Raw genomic sequence first — 19172 nt, 5'->3', positions numbered from 1 at the left:
TTTTTTTTTTTTTTTCTTTTCTGCTCTGGTGAGAGCTGTGTCAAAAAGTCACCTTGGGAGACCCGTGTTCAAATTGGTGGAGTAGGCAATGCCATGCCTCCAGAAACATTTAAAAATAGGCAGAAACTATTTGAAACGAGTTTGTCAGAACTCTGGGAAATAGTCAGAGGTTTACAACAGCCAAGCAAATGTTTAATCAAAATATATGAAGAATACAAAGCCAGAATTAAAGGGAGAAATAGATGGTTCTACAATACTAGTTAGAAATTTCCATATCTCGGGGCGCCTGGGTGGCTCAGTCGGTTAAGCGTCCGACTTCAGCTCAGGTCACAATCTCACACTCCGTGAATTCGAGCCTCGCTTCGGGCTCTGGGCTGATGGCTCAGAGCCTGGAGCCTGCTTCCGATTCTGTGTCTCCCTCTCTCTCTGCCCCTCCCCTGTTCATGCTCTGTCTCAAAAATAAATAAACATTAAAAAAAAATAAAAAAAAAAGAAATTTCCATATCCCACTTTCAATAATGGGTAAAAGATCTAGACAGATGATCAGTATGAAAATAGGGATCTTGGGGCACCTGGGTGGCTCAGTCAGTTGAGTGTCTGACTCTTGATTTTGGCTCAGGTCAAGATTCCAGTGTCATGGGATCCAGCCCTGTGTTGGGCTCCGTGCTAGGCATGGGGCCTCCTTGAGATTCTCTCTCTCTTTCTCTCTCTCTCTCTCTCTTTCTCTCTCTCTCTCTCTCTCTCTCTCTCTCTCCCCCCTCTCCCCTGCTCTCTCTCTCTTTTAATAAAAATTAAAAAAAAAATAGACATTTTGAGCAACTCTATAAATCAATTAGACCTAATAGACATATATGGGATACTCCACTCAACAGCTATAGAATATACTACATCAGTTCTAACCCAGGCAGAGTAGAATACTGTATCAACTTTAGAAACTGGGAAGAATAAAGTTCATGAAGTTTTCAACACTGCCAACTCACAAAGTATTCCTACACAAATTCCAGCTCAAAATAAATGCAGAGGCTGTTGGCTCTTTTAATAATGCTCAGTTTCATTATTCTGCTCTTCCTAAGCTAGCAACTTGGAGCCCTCATAGAATGTGCTAGTTAGGCCCTTTATATTGCAAATCCCAGAAAGTCACTAAATGTAACTCCAGGGCTATTTTAATACTGTCATGCATCCAAGGATCCAAACCCAGGACTCTTACTCTACCTAATATCATGTAAGGCACACTTAGAATGGCACATTCCCTCGCTTCTTTCAGTTATTGCTCAAACATCACCTACTCAGGTTATGGTCCTTGAACACCCTATTTAAAATTGTACCCACCATCTCACCCCTGGCACTCCTCCTCATCCCTCTTCCTGACTTTTTTTCTCCATAGCATTTATACCATCTAATATACCACATATTTTACTACTTGTATATTATCTGTATCCCCTTCATGAAGACAGGGATTTTTGGGTTTTGTTGTTGTTGTTCACTCTTGTATCTCTAACAGCTAGATAAGCACCTACATATAATAAATGCTCAATAAATATTTGGTGAATGATATTTTGGAAGAAAATTTGCCTACATAATCACATCAAATTAAATTGAATCTGGATTCTAGAACCTCTAGACTCTAAAACCAGACTGCTTAGGTTCAAATCCTGGTATAGCCACTTACTGGCTATTAACCTTAGCCAAGTTATATAACCATTCTTTGCCTCAGTTTCTTCTTTTATAAGATGAGTATAGTAACACTAGTTCTTATTGTATAGAATTGTGAGGATTAATGTGAACTGATTTTTATAAAGCACTTTGAACAACATCTAGCATATTGTGAACACCATATGTGTTGACTTGTGGTAGTAAGAGTTGCATTGAACTGCATCTGAATGTATTCTGTGAGTAAAACAATTGTTTAGATTTTACAGTTTATTCTTTGTATTTTGGAGCAAATTTGTATTGTGAAGATTTTGTAGGCCCTGGGAACTAGCATTTTCATGTATGGTTACAAATGAAAATAAGAATGAAAAGAATCTCAAGTGTGTGTTAGGCCTCTTTGAATTCAGGAAGGCCTATATAATCAGTCATCTTGGCAAAAAAATAGACCAATGGAAAATATAATCTAAGATGTTGCATGTTTCTATGAAAATCTACACTACTTCTTTATAACATGTATCACAGTTGTTTTTACTTGTTCAATGTCAGTATTCTACTTCTAGGTTCTAAGCTTCTAAGCTAGATTCAAAGCTCCATGGGAACAAAATAGATTTCTCTTGTTTACCACTGAAACGCATGTCATATTTGTCACATAGTAGGTGCGTAGTTCATATTTGGTTAAAGAAGTATGTATTCTTGGCCACCCAGGATCCAACGATGCTGTGGTGAACAAGTTATACTTTCATCCACCAGAAGCAAGAATTCATCATTTCTACCTCTAAAAACCTACTATTTCATGCTCTTTTCTTCTATCCAGTTTTTTATCAGAACTCGATCATGACCCTTTTTGCCTCATGGTCTCTGTTGTCTGCCTTTTCTTCTGTGCCTTTGAACTTTTGCCCGTCATTACTAGCTGATGACTTTTTCCACATATTGAAGTCAGGTTTCCAAGAGAGACTCTAACTCGTTTAATTAATTAGTATTATTGATCTCGGACAAAATTCTCATATTATAGGCTGCTCTCAAGTATTATAGATTGACTGTCCTTGCATCAGCTAGCCTAATAAATGACCAGGGTACTGGTGACCTGGTTCAGAATAAGGTTATCTGGATATAAGGAATAACTAGAACTGGTTCCCTCTGTAGAGCTTCCATATATAAGTTCTCAGAACACAGGATGGTGAAGGCTGGCTTGCTGAGGCTGAGTCTTTTTAGCAGGTCCCATTTATTTATTCAACTACAATTGTTGAAGTTTACTTTGTGTTAAAGGGGTGTGGTGGAGTATAGATATAACTCTCTATCCTAGCCCTCCCAAACCTCACAGACTAGAAGAGACAGTCAAACAAATTTAATACAGAATAATGATATTGGTGAACACATTGTGCTATGGAATCACAGAACTAACAGCCAGTGGGGATTGGGAACGTGAAATAAGCTCCGTCTTCACTCAGATTTTTCTGTTCTAAGGATGTGTTGAAGAGAAGTCCTGTGTCATATTTATGTCCTTTGATACCCTTGCTAATCTTGATATATTGTATAAAAAATTATCTAAAGCAAACCAAGAAATGGCATTAAGCATAAACTCCTTCACTAAAAGGACTTTTGGGTTTTTTTGTTGTTTTAATTTTATTTTATAATCTCCACACCCCACATGGGACTCAAACTCAAGATCCCAAGATCAAGAGTTGCATGCTCTTCTGACTGAGCCAGCCAGGCTCAGCCAGGCCCTGGATTTTTGTTTGTTTTTGAGTGAAGAAACAGAGTCTTTGGCTCTCAGGTATTTTCTCCAGTGAATGTAATGAGTGTATAAGAATTGTTTGAAAATAACCAGTTATACCCCTGTAGTCTGAGTGATGTGGCCTTAAACTGGACTGAGATCTGGGGAGAACTTCCTCCTGCTCCTCCAGATTTCAAATTTCTGTTATTCTTCTCCCTTAACAGCAGCCCTCACCAGCAATTATTGGACAGGTATTTAAGCCCCCCCCCCCCCACTTTCCGCTTTTTTTTAATTTGAGTATAGATGACACACAGTGCTATATTAGCTTCAGGTATACACCTTGGTGACTTGACAAATTTATACATCATGCTAAATTCCCTTTTTTTCTTTCTGGTAATCTAGATATTGTAGAAGGGAGTGCTTCTGGTAATACTTTATTTTGATAGAATTCTTAGTGGGGGTAGATATTCTATGATGAGAACCTCCCTGGAACACTAATTTTTTTTTGTGACTATCAATTTGTTCCATGTCCCCTAACTTTCTTCATCTTCTGCCACTGCCTTGCTTACTCTTTTTTTCCCAGTCAATCCTCCAGGAATGTCTGCTTTACCCAATAGGCTGAACGTAAGTCATTGGGCCTGAAGGTCATAGATATATACCATCTTGCATATTAGCATACACTGAATATAAAAGTATAACTCTACCCCTACAAGATGATGATGATATTCTAGGTGTTCTGATTCAGACCGAAGATGAACCTGAACATTTGAATTCATTCGATGAAGCTCTTAATGACCTAAATATCTCTACTGATGGGTGTTCATCATTGAACATTTGATGTCTGCTGCATAGTGCTTTTTAAAAATTGTTTTTTGGGGGCGCCTGGGTGGCGCAGTCGGTTAAGCGTCCGACTTCAGCTCAGGTCACGATCTCGCGGTCCGTGAGTTTGAGCCCCGCGTCAGGCTCTGGACTGATGGCTCAGAGCCTGGAGCCTGTTTCCGATTCTGTGTCTCCCTCTCTCTCTGCCCCTCCCCCGTTCATGCTCTGTCTCTCTCTGTCCCAAAAATAAATAAACGTTGAAAAAAAAAATTTAAAAAAAAATTGTTTTTTGTTGAATAAAGAAAAGCAGGTGTAAGGGATTGTTCAAGTAGACAGGTCTTTGTTATTACTTTAGTTTGGAAGCTGTAACTGAGGAAGCCCTTAATAATTTTTGTTTTAAACTGCAGAATATATTAAATCTTTCTGGATTACCCTTTGGACAGTGCAATGTAAAGACCCTGAATTGGAAGTCTTTCAAAGACTTTGTGTCATTGACCAGTAGATGGCAGTCTTATACTATAGTTCAGAGAAAGCAAGTAGTTGCAGAAGGTAAAGAAACATTCAGTTTGAAGTATTCATCCACAGTGAACTTCCTCCCTTTCTGATCCCCACAAAACCCCCTCGCATTCACATTCTACCCCAGACAACTATCTTACTCACCCAGTCACTTCTCCTCAGGCTCCCAGGGATCTCTTGCTGCCAGTCTCTATTTGCTCACAGGAAATAACTTTTATACTTATTCATAGTCAGCTCATAGGAACAGGACCAGCTACATAATTTGCAGGACCCAGTTTAATATGAAAATGTGAGCTTCTTGTTCAAAATTTATTGAGAATTTTAACACAGTAACGGCAGCACGTTAAACCAAACACAAGGCCCTTCTGAGCCCGCACAAGGTGCACCTGCATGAAGCTAGCCATGCTTTTATGAGCTTAAGAGATATCTCCCTCTGCCCAGCCCACTCTCTGTTATTGCAGCGCCTTCTGATGACACATACCAGAGGACTATTTAAAGGAAGAATCACTGAATGTTATTCAGATATCATAGAATCTTAGTACTGTGAGAGAATTATTAGAGATCATCTAGTCCAATTGCCTTATTTTGAAGATGATTGGGCACCTGGCTGGTGCAGTGGGTAGAGCATGTGACTCTTGATCTAGGGGTCATGATTGGGCACAGAGCCTACAAAAAAAAAAAAAGATGATTGAACTCAATTCTGAAGAAATGAAGTGGCTCACCCACAGTCCCTAGCTAGTTCTATCATAGACCGGACTAGAACTAAGAGTTCTCACCTGCTAGGCCAAGGCTTACTCTACCACATAGGCTTAGTGAGGGATATTTTGAGAAAAGAGTTTTCCTGTCTATTCAATCAAGACTACTTTGTTCTGTTTTCTCTATAAGAGAAGGGTACATGTTCTTACCTATGTTCTTATGTTATTACTTACTTTACTGAAATATCAGCTATATGCTAGGCACCACGTTAGATGGTTTACATATTTATCACACCTCAATTAAAAACAATTGCAGAAAATCATTACTATTTTCCCCATTTTTTTAAGTAAGAAAAATTAAGGATCTGAATTTGACTTTTAGTAAGTGGGAAGACAAGAGTTTAAGCAAGTTTGTATGATTCCAAAACCCATTTTATTTTTACCACATCATTCCTGAGTTCTAGGAATGCTGAGTCAGCTTGTATTTCCTGAACATTGCTTCTATTTTTGGTCAGCTCTATAGAAAATTTGGGGGACTCATACTAGGCTTTCTGTGCTCTTCAGCTTTACCAAGCTTGCTCCTGTTTTAGAGCCTTTGCTCAAGGGTATTTTTTCCACTTGGAATTATTTCTCCCAGACAATCCATGAAAACAGGAATGCATGTCAGCTAAATAGGGGATCTGATTGTAGGCCACTGAGGATACAGGCTTTTTCTCTGAATGAAATGGGAGACCTTTCAGTGTTTTGTCAGAGTGACATGATCTGATTTAGATTTTAAAGGATCCTTCTGGCTGCTGTGTTGAAAAACAGGGTAGGGAAGGGAAGGTAGATATTGGGAGGCTTTTTAAGGGAGTTATATTAATCCAAGGGAAAGATAATGGTGATTCAGTGGAAGTGATGGGAAGGGGTGGGTTTCTGGAGTTGTATATGTATTTAAGTATTATATTTCTAACTTTTTTATGGAAAATCTCAAATATATACAAAAGTAGGAGCAAATAAGATTAGAGAGATAAAAGTACTTTGAACATTTATTTTTTTTAAAAAGTGAAAATCTAAGTAATTGCTATTTTCTTTTTATTTATTTTTAATTTTTTAAAATGTTTTTATTTATTTTTGACACAGAGAGAGAGACAGAGCATGAGTGGGGGATGGGCAGAGAGAGAGGGAGACACAGTATTTGAAGCAGGCTCCAGCCTCCGAGCTGTTAGCACAGAGCCTGATGCAAGGCTCAAACTCTCGGACCGCGAGATCATGACCTGAGCTAAAGTTGGACGCTCAACTGACTGAGCCACCCAGGCACCCCAATATTTGCTATCTTCTATGTGAAGTTTTTCATGCAGTTATAAAATTAACAGTGGATTTAAGTTCTTATTTTTGCAAAAGATTACATATACTCTAATCTATTTCTTTTCTTTTCATCACGTACTCAAATGGTTTTCTTCCCTCACTATAATGTATCTGCCATATGTATATACCATTTAGAACAGTGCCTGACACGTAGTAAGAATTATATAAATGTTAGCTGCTATTTTCATCATTGTGAAAAAGAATTAGTCAAAACAAAAGTCCGTAGTTAAATGCTGAAAAAGTTGATTCCCCTCTCCACCCCCTAATACACACCTTCTTAAAATATAATTGCTTGAAGTGTATAAAATAGTACATCATGTGAGAATACGAGGAAAAGAAAACTTTTTGGGCCCTAGCCAGTTGTCAGAATCAGTGTTTATGAAAAAAAAAAAAAAGGGAAGAGGAGGTGGCAGTTGAAGGTGACACTTTTGGTGTCTGATGGCCCAGTTGTTCTCAAAGACTGGTTAGTAGACCTGCTGCAGCAGAACTACTGGGAGCTTTCCAAAATCTCTGGTTCTGTTTTCAGAGATTCTATCCAGTAGGTTAACAGTAGAGATGAAGAATGCAAAAAATTTGGGGGTTCCTGGGTGGCTCAACTGGTTCAGCATCCAACTCTTGATTTCGGCTCAGGTCATGGTCTCATGGTTTGTGAGTTCAAGGTCCAGTTTGGGCTCTGCGCTGGCAGCATGAAGCCTGCTTGGGATTCTCTCTCTCTCTCCCTCTCTCTTTCTGCCCATCCCCTGCTCAGGCTCTCTCTCTCTCTCAAAATAAATAAATCAACATTTAAAAATTTTGTAAAAGAATGCAAAAAATTTTTAGTTTCTCTGGTGATTCTGATTCTTAGCCAGATCTGAGAATCACTAGTGTAGAAAAATATAGTTCTTTGACTTAGTATTTCATTTATTTCCTATCATATTGTTCTGAGTGATATTAATGGGGAAATATACATATCTACACCAAGAGAAGGGAACTAGGAGGATATCTATCAAAATCAGAATGGTGATAATCTCTGGATTGTAGGTTTATGGAAATATTTATTTTGCAATTGCTTTTCTTATTTCTGAGTTCTAATTGAATGTATATTATTTTTATAATAATAGATGTTTCTAAGGAAAATATTTACAACCAGTGAAAGATTTGTTTTCATTGAGTCATAATTGGCATGTAATATCCTATTATTTTAAGGTATACATCATAGTGATGCCATATTTTTTATACATTATGAAATGATCCCCATAATAAGTCTAGTTACTGACACCATACAAAGTATTACAGTAGTATTGACTATATTCCCTTTTCTGTACATTACATTCTTATGAAATTTATTTTATAACTTGAATTTATACCTCTTAATTCTCTTTACCTATTTGCCCCCCCCCCCCCAATACCTTCCCATTCTGGTAACCAATAGTTTATTTCCTGTATCCATGACTGTTTCTGTTTGTTTTGTATGTTTGTTTAATTTCTTAAATTGTACATTTGTGTAAAATCATATAGTATTTGTCTTCCTCTGTCTGACTTATTTTGTTTAGCACACTGCCCTCCAGGTCCATCCATGTCACAAATGACAAGATTTCATTCTTTTTTATGGCTGAGTAATATTTCAGTGTGTGTGTGTGTGTGTGTGTGTGTGTGTGTGTGTGTGTGTGTGTACATCACATTTTCTTTATCTAGTCATCTATTAATAGACAGGTTATTCGGTTGTTTCCATATCTTGGTAATTGTAAATAATGCTGCAGTGAACATGGAAGTGTATGTATCCCTTCAAATTGGTGTTTTTGTTTTCTTTGGATAAATACCATGAAGTAGAATTATTGGATCATATGGTAGTTCTGTTTTTAATTTTTTAGGGGAACCTCCAGGTTGTTTTCTACAGTAGCTGCACCAATTTACATTCCCACCAACAATGTATGAGGGTTCCCTTTTCTCTACATCTTTGCTAACACTTATGTTTTGTCTTTTTAATAATAACCGATCTGACAGTTGTGAAGTAAAATTGTGGTTTTGGTTTGCATTTCCCTGATGTTGAGCATCTTTTCATATGACTATTGGCCATCTGTAAGTCTTCCCTGGAAAAATATCTATTTAAGTTCTCTTCCCATTTTTAAATCAGGTTATTTGGTTTTTTTTTTTTGATATTAGGTTTTGCAAATTCTATATATTTTGAATATTAACCCCTTATCGGATGTCTGATTTGCAGGTTATCTCCTCCCATTCAACAGGTTGCCTTTTCATTTTGTTGGTTTTCTTCTCTCTGCTTTTTACTGTGATGTAATCCCATTTATTTATTTTAGCTTTTGTTACTTTTGCCTGAGGAGACTAGTCAAAAATATATATATATTTCTAAGACTGATGTCAAAGGGTTTATTCCTATATTTTCTTCTAGGAGTTTTATGGCTTCAGGTCTTGCATTCAAGTCTTGAAAACATGGTGTGAGATAGTGGTCCAGTTTCATTCTTCTGCATGTAGCTATCCGTTTTTCCCAACAGCATTTATTGATGAGACTATCTTTTCGCTGTTGTGTATTCTTGCCTTCTTTGTCACAGATTACTTGACGATGTAAGCATTGGTTTATTTCTGAGCTCTCTATTCTATTCCATTAATCTCTGTGTCTGTTTTTGTGGCAGCACCATATTGTTTTGGTTACTACAGCTTTGTAGTATAATTTGAAATCAGGGAGTACGATACCTCCAGCTTTGTTCTCCTTTCTCAAGATTGCTTTGGCTATTTGGAGTCTTTGTGGTTTCAAACAAATTTTAGGATATTTTGTTTTAGTTGTATGAAAAATGCAAAGGCATTTTTCATGGGGATTGCTTTGAATTTATAGATTTCTTTGGCTAATACCAACATTTAAACAATATTAATTCTTCCAGTCTTTGAGCACTGTATGTCTTTTCATTTGTTTGTGTCTGCTTCAATTTCTTTCATCAGTGTCTTACACTTTTCAGAGTACAGGTCTTTCACTTATTTGGTTAAATTTATCCCTAGGTATTTTATTCTTTTTGATGCAGTTATAAATGGGATTGTTTTCTTTATTTCTCTTTTCTGGTAGCTTGTTGTTAGTGTATAGAAATGCAGACGATTTCTGTATGTTAATTTTGTATTCTACAAGTATACTAAATTGGTTTATTAGCTCCAATAGTGTTTAGGATTTTCTGTATATAGTATCATATCATCTGTAAAGAGTGACAGTTTTACTTCTTTCTTTACATTTATTTATGTATTTATTTATTTATTATCATTTTTGAGAGAGAGAGAGAGAGACAGAGCATGACTTGGGGATGAGCAAAGAGAGATGGAGACACAGAATCTGAAGCAGGCTCAAGGCTCTGAGCTGTCAGCACAGAGCCTGATGAGGGGCTCAAACCCACAAACTGCAAGATCATGACCTGAGCCAAAGTCAGATGCTTAACTGACTGAGCCACTCAGGTGCCCCTTTTTCTTTCAAATTTAGATGCCTTTTGTTTCTTTTTCTGGCCTAATTGCAGTGGCTAGGATTTTCAGTACTATGTTGCATAAAAGTTGCAAGAGTAGGCATCCTTGTTTTTTCCTGATCTTAGAGAAAAAGCTTTCAGCTTTTCTCTTTTGAGTATAATGTTAGCTGTGGGTTTGTCATATTTGGCCTTTGTCATTTTGAGATACATTTCTTCTATACCCACTTCAAGACTTTTTATCATAAATGGGTACTGAATTTTGTCAAATGCTCTTTCTGCATCTATTGAGATGATCATAGGATTTTTATGCTTTGTTTTGTTAATGTGATGTATCACGTTGATTGATATATAGAAGTTGAACCATTCTTATATCCCTGAAATAAATCCCAGTTGATTGTGGTTTATGATCCTTTTAATGTATTGTTGAATTTAGTTTGTCAGTGTTTTGTTGAGGATTTTTGCATATATGTCATTCAGGAATATGGACCTGTAATTTTCTTCTTTTGTGATGTCTGGTTCCAGTATTGAATAATATTACCCTTGTAAAATTAATTTGGAAGCATTCCTTCCTCTTCAGGTGTTTGGAATAATTTGAGAAGAAGAGGTATTAACTCTTTTTTAAATATTTGATAGAACTCATCTGTAGCAGTGTTTGCTCCTGGACTTTTGTTTGTTGGGAGTTTTTAAATTACTGATTCAAGGGGCGCCTGGGTGGCTCAGTCGGTTAAGCGTCCGACTTCAGCTCAGGTCACGATCTCACGGTCCGCGAGTTCGAGCCCCGCGTTGGGCTCTGGGCTGATGGCTCAGAGCCTGGAGCTTGCTTCCGATTCTGTGTCTCCCTCTCTCTCTGCCCCTCCCCCGTTCATGCTGTGTCTCTCTCTGTCTCAAAAATAAATAAACGTTAAAAAATTAAAAAAAATAAAAATAAATAAATTACTGATTCAATTTCATTACTTGTAAACAGTCCATTCAGGATTTCTATTTCTTTGTGATTTGGTCTTGGAAGGTTCTGTGTTTCAAGGAATTTATCCATTTCTTCTAGGTTTTCCATTTTGTTGATTTATAATTGTTCATAGTATTCTCTTGGGATCCTTTAGATTTCCATGGTGTCAGTTGTAACTTCTCTTTCATTTGATTTTATTTGGGTCCTGTGTCGTTTTTCTTGATGGAACTAACAAAGGGTTTATTGATTTTACTTATTTTTTCAAAGAATCAGCTTTTAGTTTCATTGCTTTTCTTTTTTTTTTTTTTTAGTCTCTATTTCATTTATTTCCACTCTGATCTTTATTATTTCCTTCTTCCTACTAACTTTGGGCTTTATTATTTTTATTTTTTTTCTAGTTTATTTAGGTTGTAAAGTTAGATTGTTTATATGGGATTTTTTCTTTGTTTCTCGAGGTAGGCCTGTATCATTATGAACTTCCTTCTTAGAACTGTTTTTGCTGTGTCCCATGAATTTTGAAGCCTTGTGTTTCCATTTTCAAGGTATTTTTTAATTCCTTTTTAATTTCTTTATTGACCCATTGATTGTTTAGTGGCATGTTGTTTAGTCTACACATGTTTGTGGTTTTTCTAGTTTTCTTCTTGTAATTGATTTCTAGTTTCATGTTATGGCCAGAAAAGATGCTTGATATGATTTTTATCTTCTTGATTTTATTGAGACTTGTTTTGTGGTCTAACATGTGGTTGATCATGGAGAATATTCCATGTATACTTGAAAATAATGTGTATTCTGTAGCTTTTAGATAAAATGTTATATATATGTATCTGTAAAGTCCATCTAGTCTAGTGTGTTGTTTTAGGCCACTGTTTCCTTACTGATTTTTTGTTTTTTGTTTTTTTGGCCTGGACCATCTATCTTTTGATGTAAGTGGGGTGTTAAAGTCCCCTACTATTATTGTATTACTGTCAATTTCTCTATGTCTGTTAATATTTGCTTTATATATTTAGGTGCTCCAATGTTGGATGAATTAATATTTACAAATTAATTGATTCATGGATTGACCCCTTTGTCATTATGTAATGTCCTTTTTAGTCTTTTGTGGCAGTCTCGGTTTTAAAGTCTATTTGATATGAGTATTGCTACTCTAACTTACTTTTCATTTCCATTCGTATGTAAAATATTTTTCCATCTCTTCACTTTCAGCCTGTGTGTGTCTTTAGATAGAGCGTTTCTTGAGGCACCTGGGTGGCTCAGTCAGTCAAGCATCCAACTTCGGTTCATGTCATGATCTCAGGGTTTGTCAGTTTAAGCCCCGCATTCGGCTATCTACTATCAGCACAGAGCCTGCTTTGGATCTTCTGTCCCCCTCTCTCTCTGTTCCTCCTCCGCTCATTCTCTGTCTCTCTCTCTCTCTCAAAAATAAATAAACATTAAAAAAAATAGAGTCTCTTATAGGCATCATATAGATGCTCTTCTATTTTTATCCATTCAGCAAACCTGTGTCTTTTTATTGGAGCATTTAGTCCATTTATATTTAAAGTAATTATTGATAGGTATGTACTTATTGCCATTTTGTTAATTGTTTTCTGGTTGTTTTTGTAGTTTTTCTGTTTTTTTTTTTCTTCTGTTCTTTGTCTTTTCCCCTGTGGTTTGATGATTTTCTTTAGTGTTATGTTTGGGTTCTTTTCTCTTTATTTTTTGTGTATCTATTGTAGATTTTAGGCTTGTGGTTACCATGAGGTTTTTCTATATTGATCTATTTATATAGCAGTCTATTTTAAGCTGATAGTCACTTAAGTTTGAATGCATCTGAAAGCACTACATTTTAACCCCCTCCCCATGTTTTGTTTTTATGTCATATTATATATCTTTTTATTTTATGTATTTTAAAACTATTTATGTAGTTATAGGTGTTTTTACTATTTTTGTTTTTTAACCATCATACTAACTTTTAAGTAGCAAATGCACTTCCTTGATCATATATTTGCTTTACAATGGAGATTTTTTTCTTTCATATATTTTATTTCTAGTTGTGGACTTTTCTTTTCCATTTAAAGACGATCCTTTAACAGTTCTTGTACAGCTGGTTTAGTGATGATGACCTCCTTTAGTTTTTGCTTCTCTGGGAAACTCTATCTCTCCTTTAATTCTGAATGATAACCTTGCAGGGTAGAGTATTCCTGGTTATACATTTTTCCCTTTCAGCACTTTAAATATATCCTGCCACTCCCTTTTGGCCTGCAAAGTTTCTGCTGAAAAATCACAACCAGTGTAAGATTTTAAAGACCCCAATCCAGTCTGTGTTTTCAGTTTACCAAATGTGGGGGTGGGGGGAAGTATAGTCTATCAATGCATATGTTGCATAACTTTATTTAATTATTTTTAATCTTTATTTAAAAAAATTTTTTAAGTTTTATTTATTTTGAGAGAGAGAGACCGAGAGACAGAGAGAGAGAGAGAGCAGGGGAGGGACAGAGAGAGGGAGAGTGAGAATGAGAGAATCCCAAGCAGGCTCCACACTGTCAGCATAGAGCCAGATGCGGGGCTTGCTGTGGGGCTTGGAGTCATGAGCCGTAAAATCATGACCCTGGCCGAAACCTAGAGTTGGATACTTAACTAACTAAGCCACCCAGGTGCCCCTCCTTTTTGTTCTTTTTTCTTTTTCTTTTTTTTTTTTTTAAAGGAAAGGCTACCTACAAAGCAATGTGGGAACAAAGTTTATTTATCTGTTTTAAAACATGTCACAAATTCTTTTCCAACACGAATACAACAATAAATGTACATCTTAGAGAATGTAAAACAAATTAACTCCTAATTAGCTTTTACTTCTTTTGCCTTGGCAAGACTAGAAATATAAGTCGCTGGTTATGTTTACAAAAGGACTAATCAGGGAGAGAAAAACAGTTTTAATACAATATAGATTTTCTATTCAATTTGTGTTCTGGGCTGTGCTCCAAAAACGAAGCTCATTCCTTTTTGAAGATCCTCTTGGCTTCTACTCCTTCATATGTGTAAGTCTGAAAGGTGTTAACAAACATAGAAGAATTTGCCATTAAGATTTAAGGCTAAATTAAGAAAAGTATTAGTATTATTATAGCTTTGAAATGATTATAATATTTTTTTTCTTAGTCTTGATAGCAACATTTTATACAGAGACAGGATATGCCCACTTCAAAACACATTTTTTGGTTATCAATAGGCACTGATATATTTGGCATATATATAAGCTCTCCTCAATAAATAGGCATCAGAAAATAACGTATCTCTTTAAAATAAGATTTATGAGAAAAGTATTAGTTTATTTGTTGAAGCTATAACTCAGGAATCACAAAATAAAATTATTGTTATGTAATTATTTTTGTCTTTAAGAAATAGCTGTAATATTTTTACAACTCACCTGGACCAGTTCACCACCTACAATTTCTCGGATAGCATTCAGTTCACATCCATTGTCTACCCGTTTGAATTTTCCAACAAGTTTATTTCCCTCTAGGCTCCAAGCACCCTACATATGTAAAATAATAATAATAATAATAATAATAATAATAAGTAAAATAATAATAGTAACCACAACAAATAATAATAATGATAATATTTTTTAGGGTCTTAAGTATGTCAAACACTGTTCTGAGGTGGGGTTTTTTGGGAGTTTATTGTTTATTTTTAAATGTTTATTTATTTTTGGGAGAGAGAGAGAGAGAGGCAAAGAATCCCAAACAGGCCGTGTGCTGTCAACACAGAGCCCTGCACGGGGCTCAAACTCATAAACAGTGAGATCATGACCTGAGCCTAAGAGTTGGATGCTTACCCTACTGAGACACCCAGGTGCCCTCTGTTCTCAATTTATAGATCTACTTTTTCAATCTTTACAATAACGTTGTGAAGTAGCTATTATTATCTCCATTTTATGGTTGAGAAAACTGAAGCATAGTACTTCACCTAAAGTCACAGAGCCAGGATTCAGCCTAGGTTTTGGGGCTCTAGAGTATGTGTTGGTAATCATTATGCTTGTCTCACTCAGTTGTTTCCAAATGCTAAACTTTAAGGTAGATGAACAGCATTTTTCTCAATGTTTCATGTTACAAAGAGTGTCCTAAATTTAGTCATAGTTCAAGTTAGTTTCATGGAGAACCTAACAACCCTGTGTTTGTTTTAATTTTATAATTGTAATAATTTTAAAATGGTCATAGGGGTGCCTGGCTGGCTCAGTCAGTGGCGCATCCAACTCTTGATCTTGGGTTGTGGGTTCCAGCCCCAAGCTGGGTGTAGAGATTATTTGATAATAAAACCTTTAAAAAATAAATAATAAATAAAAATGACCATAAGTGATAAGATATTTCACAGTTTGTCATTACCAACATATAATTTAACTACAAAATCCTGAGGATAAAAATGTTTTTAAAAAATCAGTTGAAAGTATGACTTTCTAAAATTTTTTATCTTAAACATTAAAAGGTATATTCCTGGGGTGCCTGGGGTGGCTCAGTCGGTTGAGCGCCGACTTCGGCTCAGGTCACGATCTCGCGGTCCGTGAGTTCAAGCCCTGCATCGGGCCCCTGTGCTGACAGCTCGGAGCCCGGAGCCTGTTTCAGATTCTGTGTCTCCCTCTCTCTGACCCTCCCCCGTTCATGCTCTGTCTCTCTCTGTCTCAAAAATAAATAAACGTTAAAAAAAAAAATTTAAATAAAAGGTATATTCCCAATGACCTACAATGTAGCATTAGACTTTCCCATTTTGTCACTTATCCATTAACTAATTTATTCACTTATTTTACTATTTTGGTATATTTATTAAATTACTATTATGTTTAAGTTAGAGAAATATGAAAGTTTTTATTGCTATCAGTTATATAATAAGTTGAAAACACTGAGCTATCATTTTCTTTATGAATAATAGGTCTATACTTAATCACCTGAAGGATGTTTTTCTAATTCTTATTGTTCAATCCAGACTATTTACAGATGTGTATGAAAATAAAAACATTATAGTTAAATATTCTGCCAATTTGTGCAAGATACAATGTGGATAAACTATTGGCTGCTTCAATAAATGAAGGAGACTTAATTAGACCACATCCAATGACAGAAAACAGATTATTTTAGTATTGTGTAAAAAAATCAAGAATGCATTGCTTATAAAAAGTTTCTTACACTGAGTTCAGTTCCATCTGCTAGGCTGTAATTAAAAGTGACACCAAGCTCAAAAACAATATCAATGTTACGAAAATTGCTGGATTCTTTGACCGTGAATTTATTTCCTTCTTGTGTGATTGTCAGTTTCAGATTGTCATGAGCTGCAAGCTTCCTTTTCACCATATTAACACCTGCAAAGCAAAAGGTGTTGGAGAAAAAGTCAAAATGCCATAGAAAGTGTTTATTTTAACAAGTCCTGTTTTACTTATTTGTTTATGTACGTTTTGAGGGTGGGGAAGAAAGCCTGATAGCATTGTCTTTGCACAAGAACATTCAAAATGCCTCTTGCCGAAAAAGTTCAAGCTTAGATCAAGAGTAGTGATTCAAGCTATTTTTCCAAAACTTAAGAAAAATTAAATGAAAACTAGAATTGTAGGATCTTAGAACTGAATAATTTTAATACAGTTATCAAACTTTTTGTTTCAGTGTTAAGTAAACTAAATTCCAGAAATGTCAAATGAAGGATTAAATATATTCATATATTTATAAGGAACTTTAATTCTGCAAAAACAGTGTTTTTAAAACGTTTTTTCACTTTCCATAATAGATTTCAAATTTTGAACTTCATAATTCTCCTTGCTTTTTGTGGCATTTCTGACTGTCACAAAAATGAGAAAATTGGCAAATATTGCAGTCAAATTCATTAGTGTAAGAATGTGCAAATTCCATAAATTTCAACATGGAATTCTGGAACTATAGGACATAATTGATGCAGGTTTTATTTTTTGAGGAATGACACAAATTTGTTTGCACATCTTGTACAATGTATGGACTTCCAGAGTATTGGAATAGATATTAAAGTTAGCTAAAACTCACACAGAAACCACATGGAATCATGAGATTATTCCCCCAATTTTACATGTCAGAGGAATGAGAATTAAGTCTAAGTTATTTAGAATTGTGAATTTTGATAGAACTTTTTTTTCCCATTGCTTTACTATCTTTGTTTTTCCATCCTCTAGAATTCAGTGTTTCAAAGTTTTGAGCTTTTCATTACACACTGCCCTTTTTTACTCTCTAAGCAAAAAAAACAAAAACAAAAAACAAAAACAAAAACAAAAAAACAGTTTTCAATGGTATAAGCACAATTATTAGTTAAAGAGTGAATGAAACCTACCTGGATATTTTTTGTTTCAGAGAACTCAAAGAATCTTTGCTTCTACTAGTGAGACAGTGTAGTCTTCCTAATATAAGAAGTGAAAATATTATTTTCCCTACTCTGAACCATCATACATTCTGGATCCTTACCACTAGAACAGGAGCCATTCCCTAAACCCTGAGGTTTAGACAGAATTAGAAAGGAAAGTATCTGTGAGGAATAAAATAAGCCACTGAAGAATTAAGTCCTTACCCATTTTTTCCATGAACTTGTCATAGTTCTCATTCCGGTCTATCTTCCAAGTACCATCAAAAGCCATGATCTCCGGTTGAGTGAGCCTCTAGGCAGTCAGAGATTCAGGTCTGTCCTTAGGGGACAATTTATTCTATTTCTTATCTCAGAACCAACTTCATACTGTGATGTGGAAGTTTAAAGTTTAAAAGGTCACCTAACTACACTAATGCCAACCCATCATAGTTTATCTTTCTATAAATTTCTTGGTTCCTCTCCTGAAATTCAACTGAATTACAGTTGACCCTTGAACAACATGAGTTTGAACTATACAGAGCCACTTATATATGGATTTTTTTTATAAATACAGCACAGTATTTTAAATGTATTTTTAAAGTATTTTCTTTAGCTTACTAGAGAAATAAGAATTGTGTAAGAATACAGTATATAATACATGTGACATACAAAATATGTGATCGACTGTTTATGTTATCAGTAAAACTTCCAGTCAACAGTATACTATTAATGGTTAAGTTTTTGAGGAATCAAAAGTTACACAAGGATTTCTGACTGCATGGGGCTGGTTGGTGCTCCTGACCCCCATGTTATTTAGGAGTCAACTGTAAAACATGATAAACAATGCCTACTCTGTCTTAAACTACAAACTTGGGAGCACATTTATTTCAAGAACTCGAATGCATACCCTTTGAAAATAGATTTTCTGCTTATAAGTTCAAAGTGCACACTACATTGGAGGTAACACAATTCAGAACATATATCAAATAACATCTGAGAAATGAGACTATTAATGACCTATCCCTTTTTTACAATAGCAATTAACTTGTAAAGTAAGACTTTATGACCAAATTTAAATAAAAAGTTAAACTTAATATGATATTGAGACTGAAGATTTATTTATTTTACTAATATGTTCTTTCACATTGTGCTTTTGGGTTGGTAAGTATCCTGGCACCTGGTACAGTGCATGACACAGAGTAAGTACTCACTAAGTTTTTGTTTTGGTCTTGAATGGTGATAGGCCACTGAGAAAAATTTTAAGAGGTAGAAATGTAGCTAGATTACATGAAAGCTTCTATAAGAGAAAGAATCAGTTTCAAACATCTGCCATGGGCAGAGAAAACAAAAGCCAGATGTTAGCTATGCCATTAATTAAAACCATATCTTTGTTTTATTCCCCCTCATCCCCAATCCTGGTGCAATCAGAAGCTAAAACTCAGTATGTATGTAGGGCGAGGCCATGGAGGTCAGCTAAAAAGGAAAAAAGACAAGGAGGTCACCATATCTCTCCCTTTCCCCACTGTAGGCTTTCAGTCTGGAGCAGGACTGGGCTGGTAGAGGAAACACATTAACTTACTATGAAGATCAGAGTTTTGATTATTAACTAGCCTGAACTTATCACTTACTAAAAAGAGACTATTACTGTGAGTGAATGTGATCTGAGAACATTTTATTAACTAAAGGTCAATAGAGAAGCTACAGAGCATGTCCAAAATTTCATTCGCAGTTAGAGG

At 35.6% G+C, this 19172-nt stretch overlaps 1 protein-coding gene and 1 long non-coding RNA gene across 3 annotated transcripts in view; one reads left to right on the top strand and one right to left on the bottom strand.

Annotated features, from left to right (window-relative positions):
- The window catches only part of LOC125164223 (uncharacterized), a 135502-nt gene that overhangs the window by 12575 nt on the left and 103755 nt on the right, over nt 1–19172 (top strand). The window lies entirely within an intron of this gene.
- FABP2 (fatty acid binding protein 2) lies at nt 13890–17866 on the bottom strand. Its single transcript, XM_047856816.1, has 4 exons — nt 17662–17866; nt 16269–16441; nt 14516–14623; nt 13890–14135 (listed from the first exon to the last, which is right to left on the bottom strand). Exons 1-4 carry the CDS (start codon nt 17726–17728, stop codon nt 14085–14087), a joined length of 399 nt encoding a protein of 132 aa, XP_047712772.1. The 5' UTR covers nt 17729–17866; the 3' UTR covers nt 13890–14084.

Source organism: Prionailurus viverrinus, chromosome B1 (genome assembly GCF_022837055.1).
Source record: "Prionailurus viverrinus isolate Anna chromosome B1, UM_Priviv_1.0, whole genome shotgun sequence".
NCBI lineage: Eukaryota > Metazoa > Chordata > Mammalia > Carnivora > Felidae > Prionailurus > Prionailurus viverrinus.
Note: the sequence above shows the minus strand (reverse complement) of the source record. Positions and strands in the feature narration are given on the sequence as shown.

Coding starts and splice junctions, on each gene's coding strand:
- FABP2 (XM_047856816.1), bottom strand. CDS start 17,728: ATGGCTTTTGATGGTACTTGGAAGATAGACCGGAATGAGAACTATGAC. Junction 14,624..16,268: donor CAGATGGAACTGAACTCAGT/GTAAGAAACTTT, acceptor TTACATATGTAG/GGTGCTTGGAGCCTAGAGGG. Junction 14,136..14,515: donor TAGGTGGTGAACTGGTCCAG/GTGAGTTGTAAA, acceptor AACACCTTTCAG/ACTTACACATATGAAGGAGT.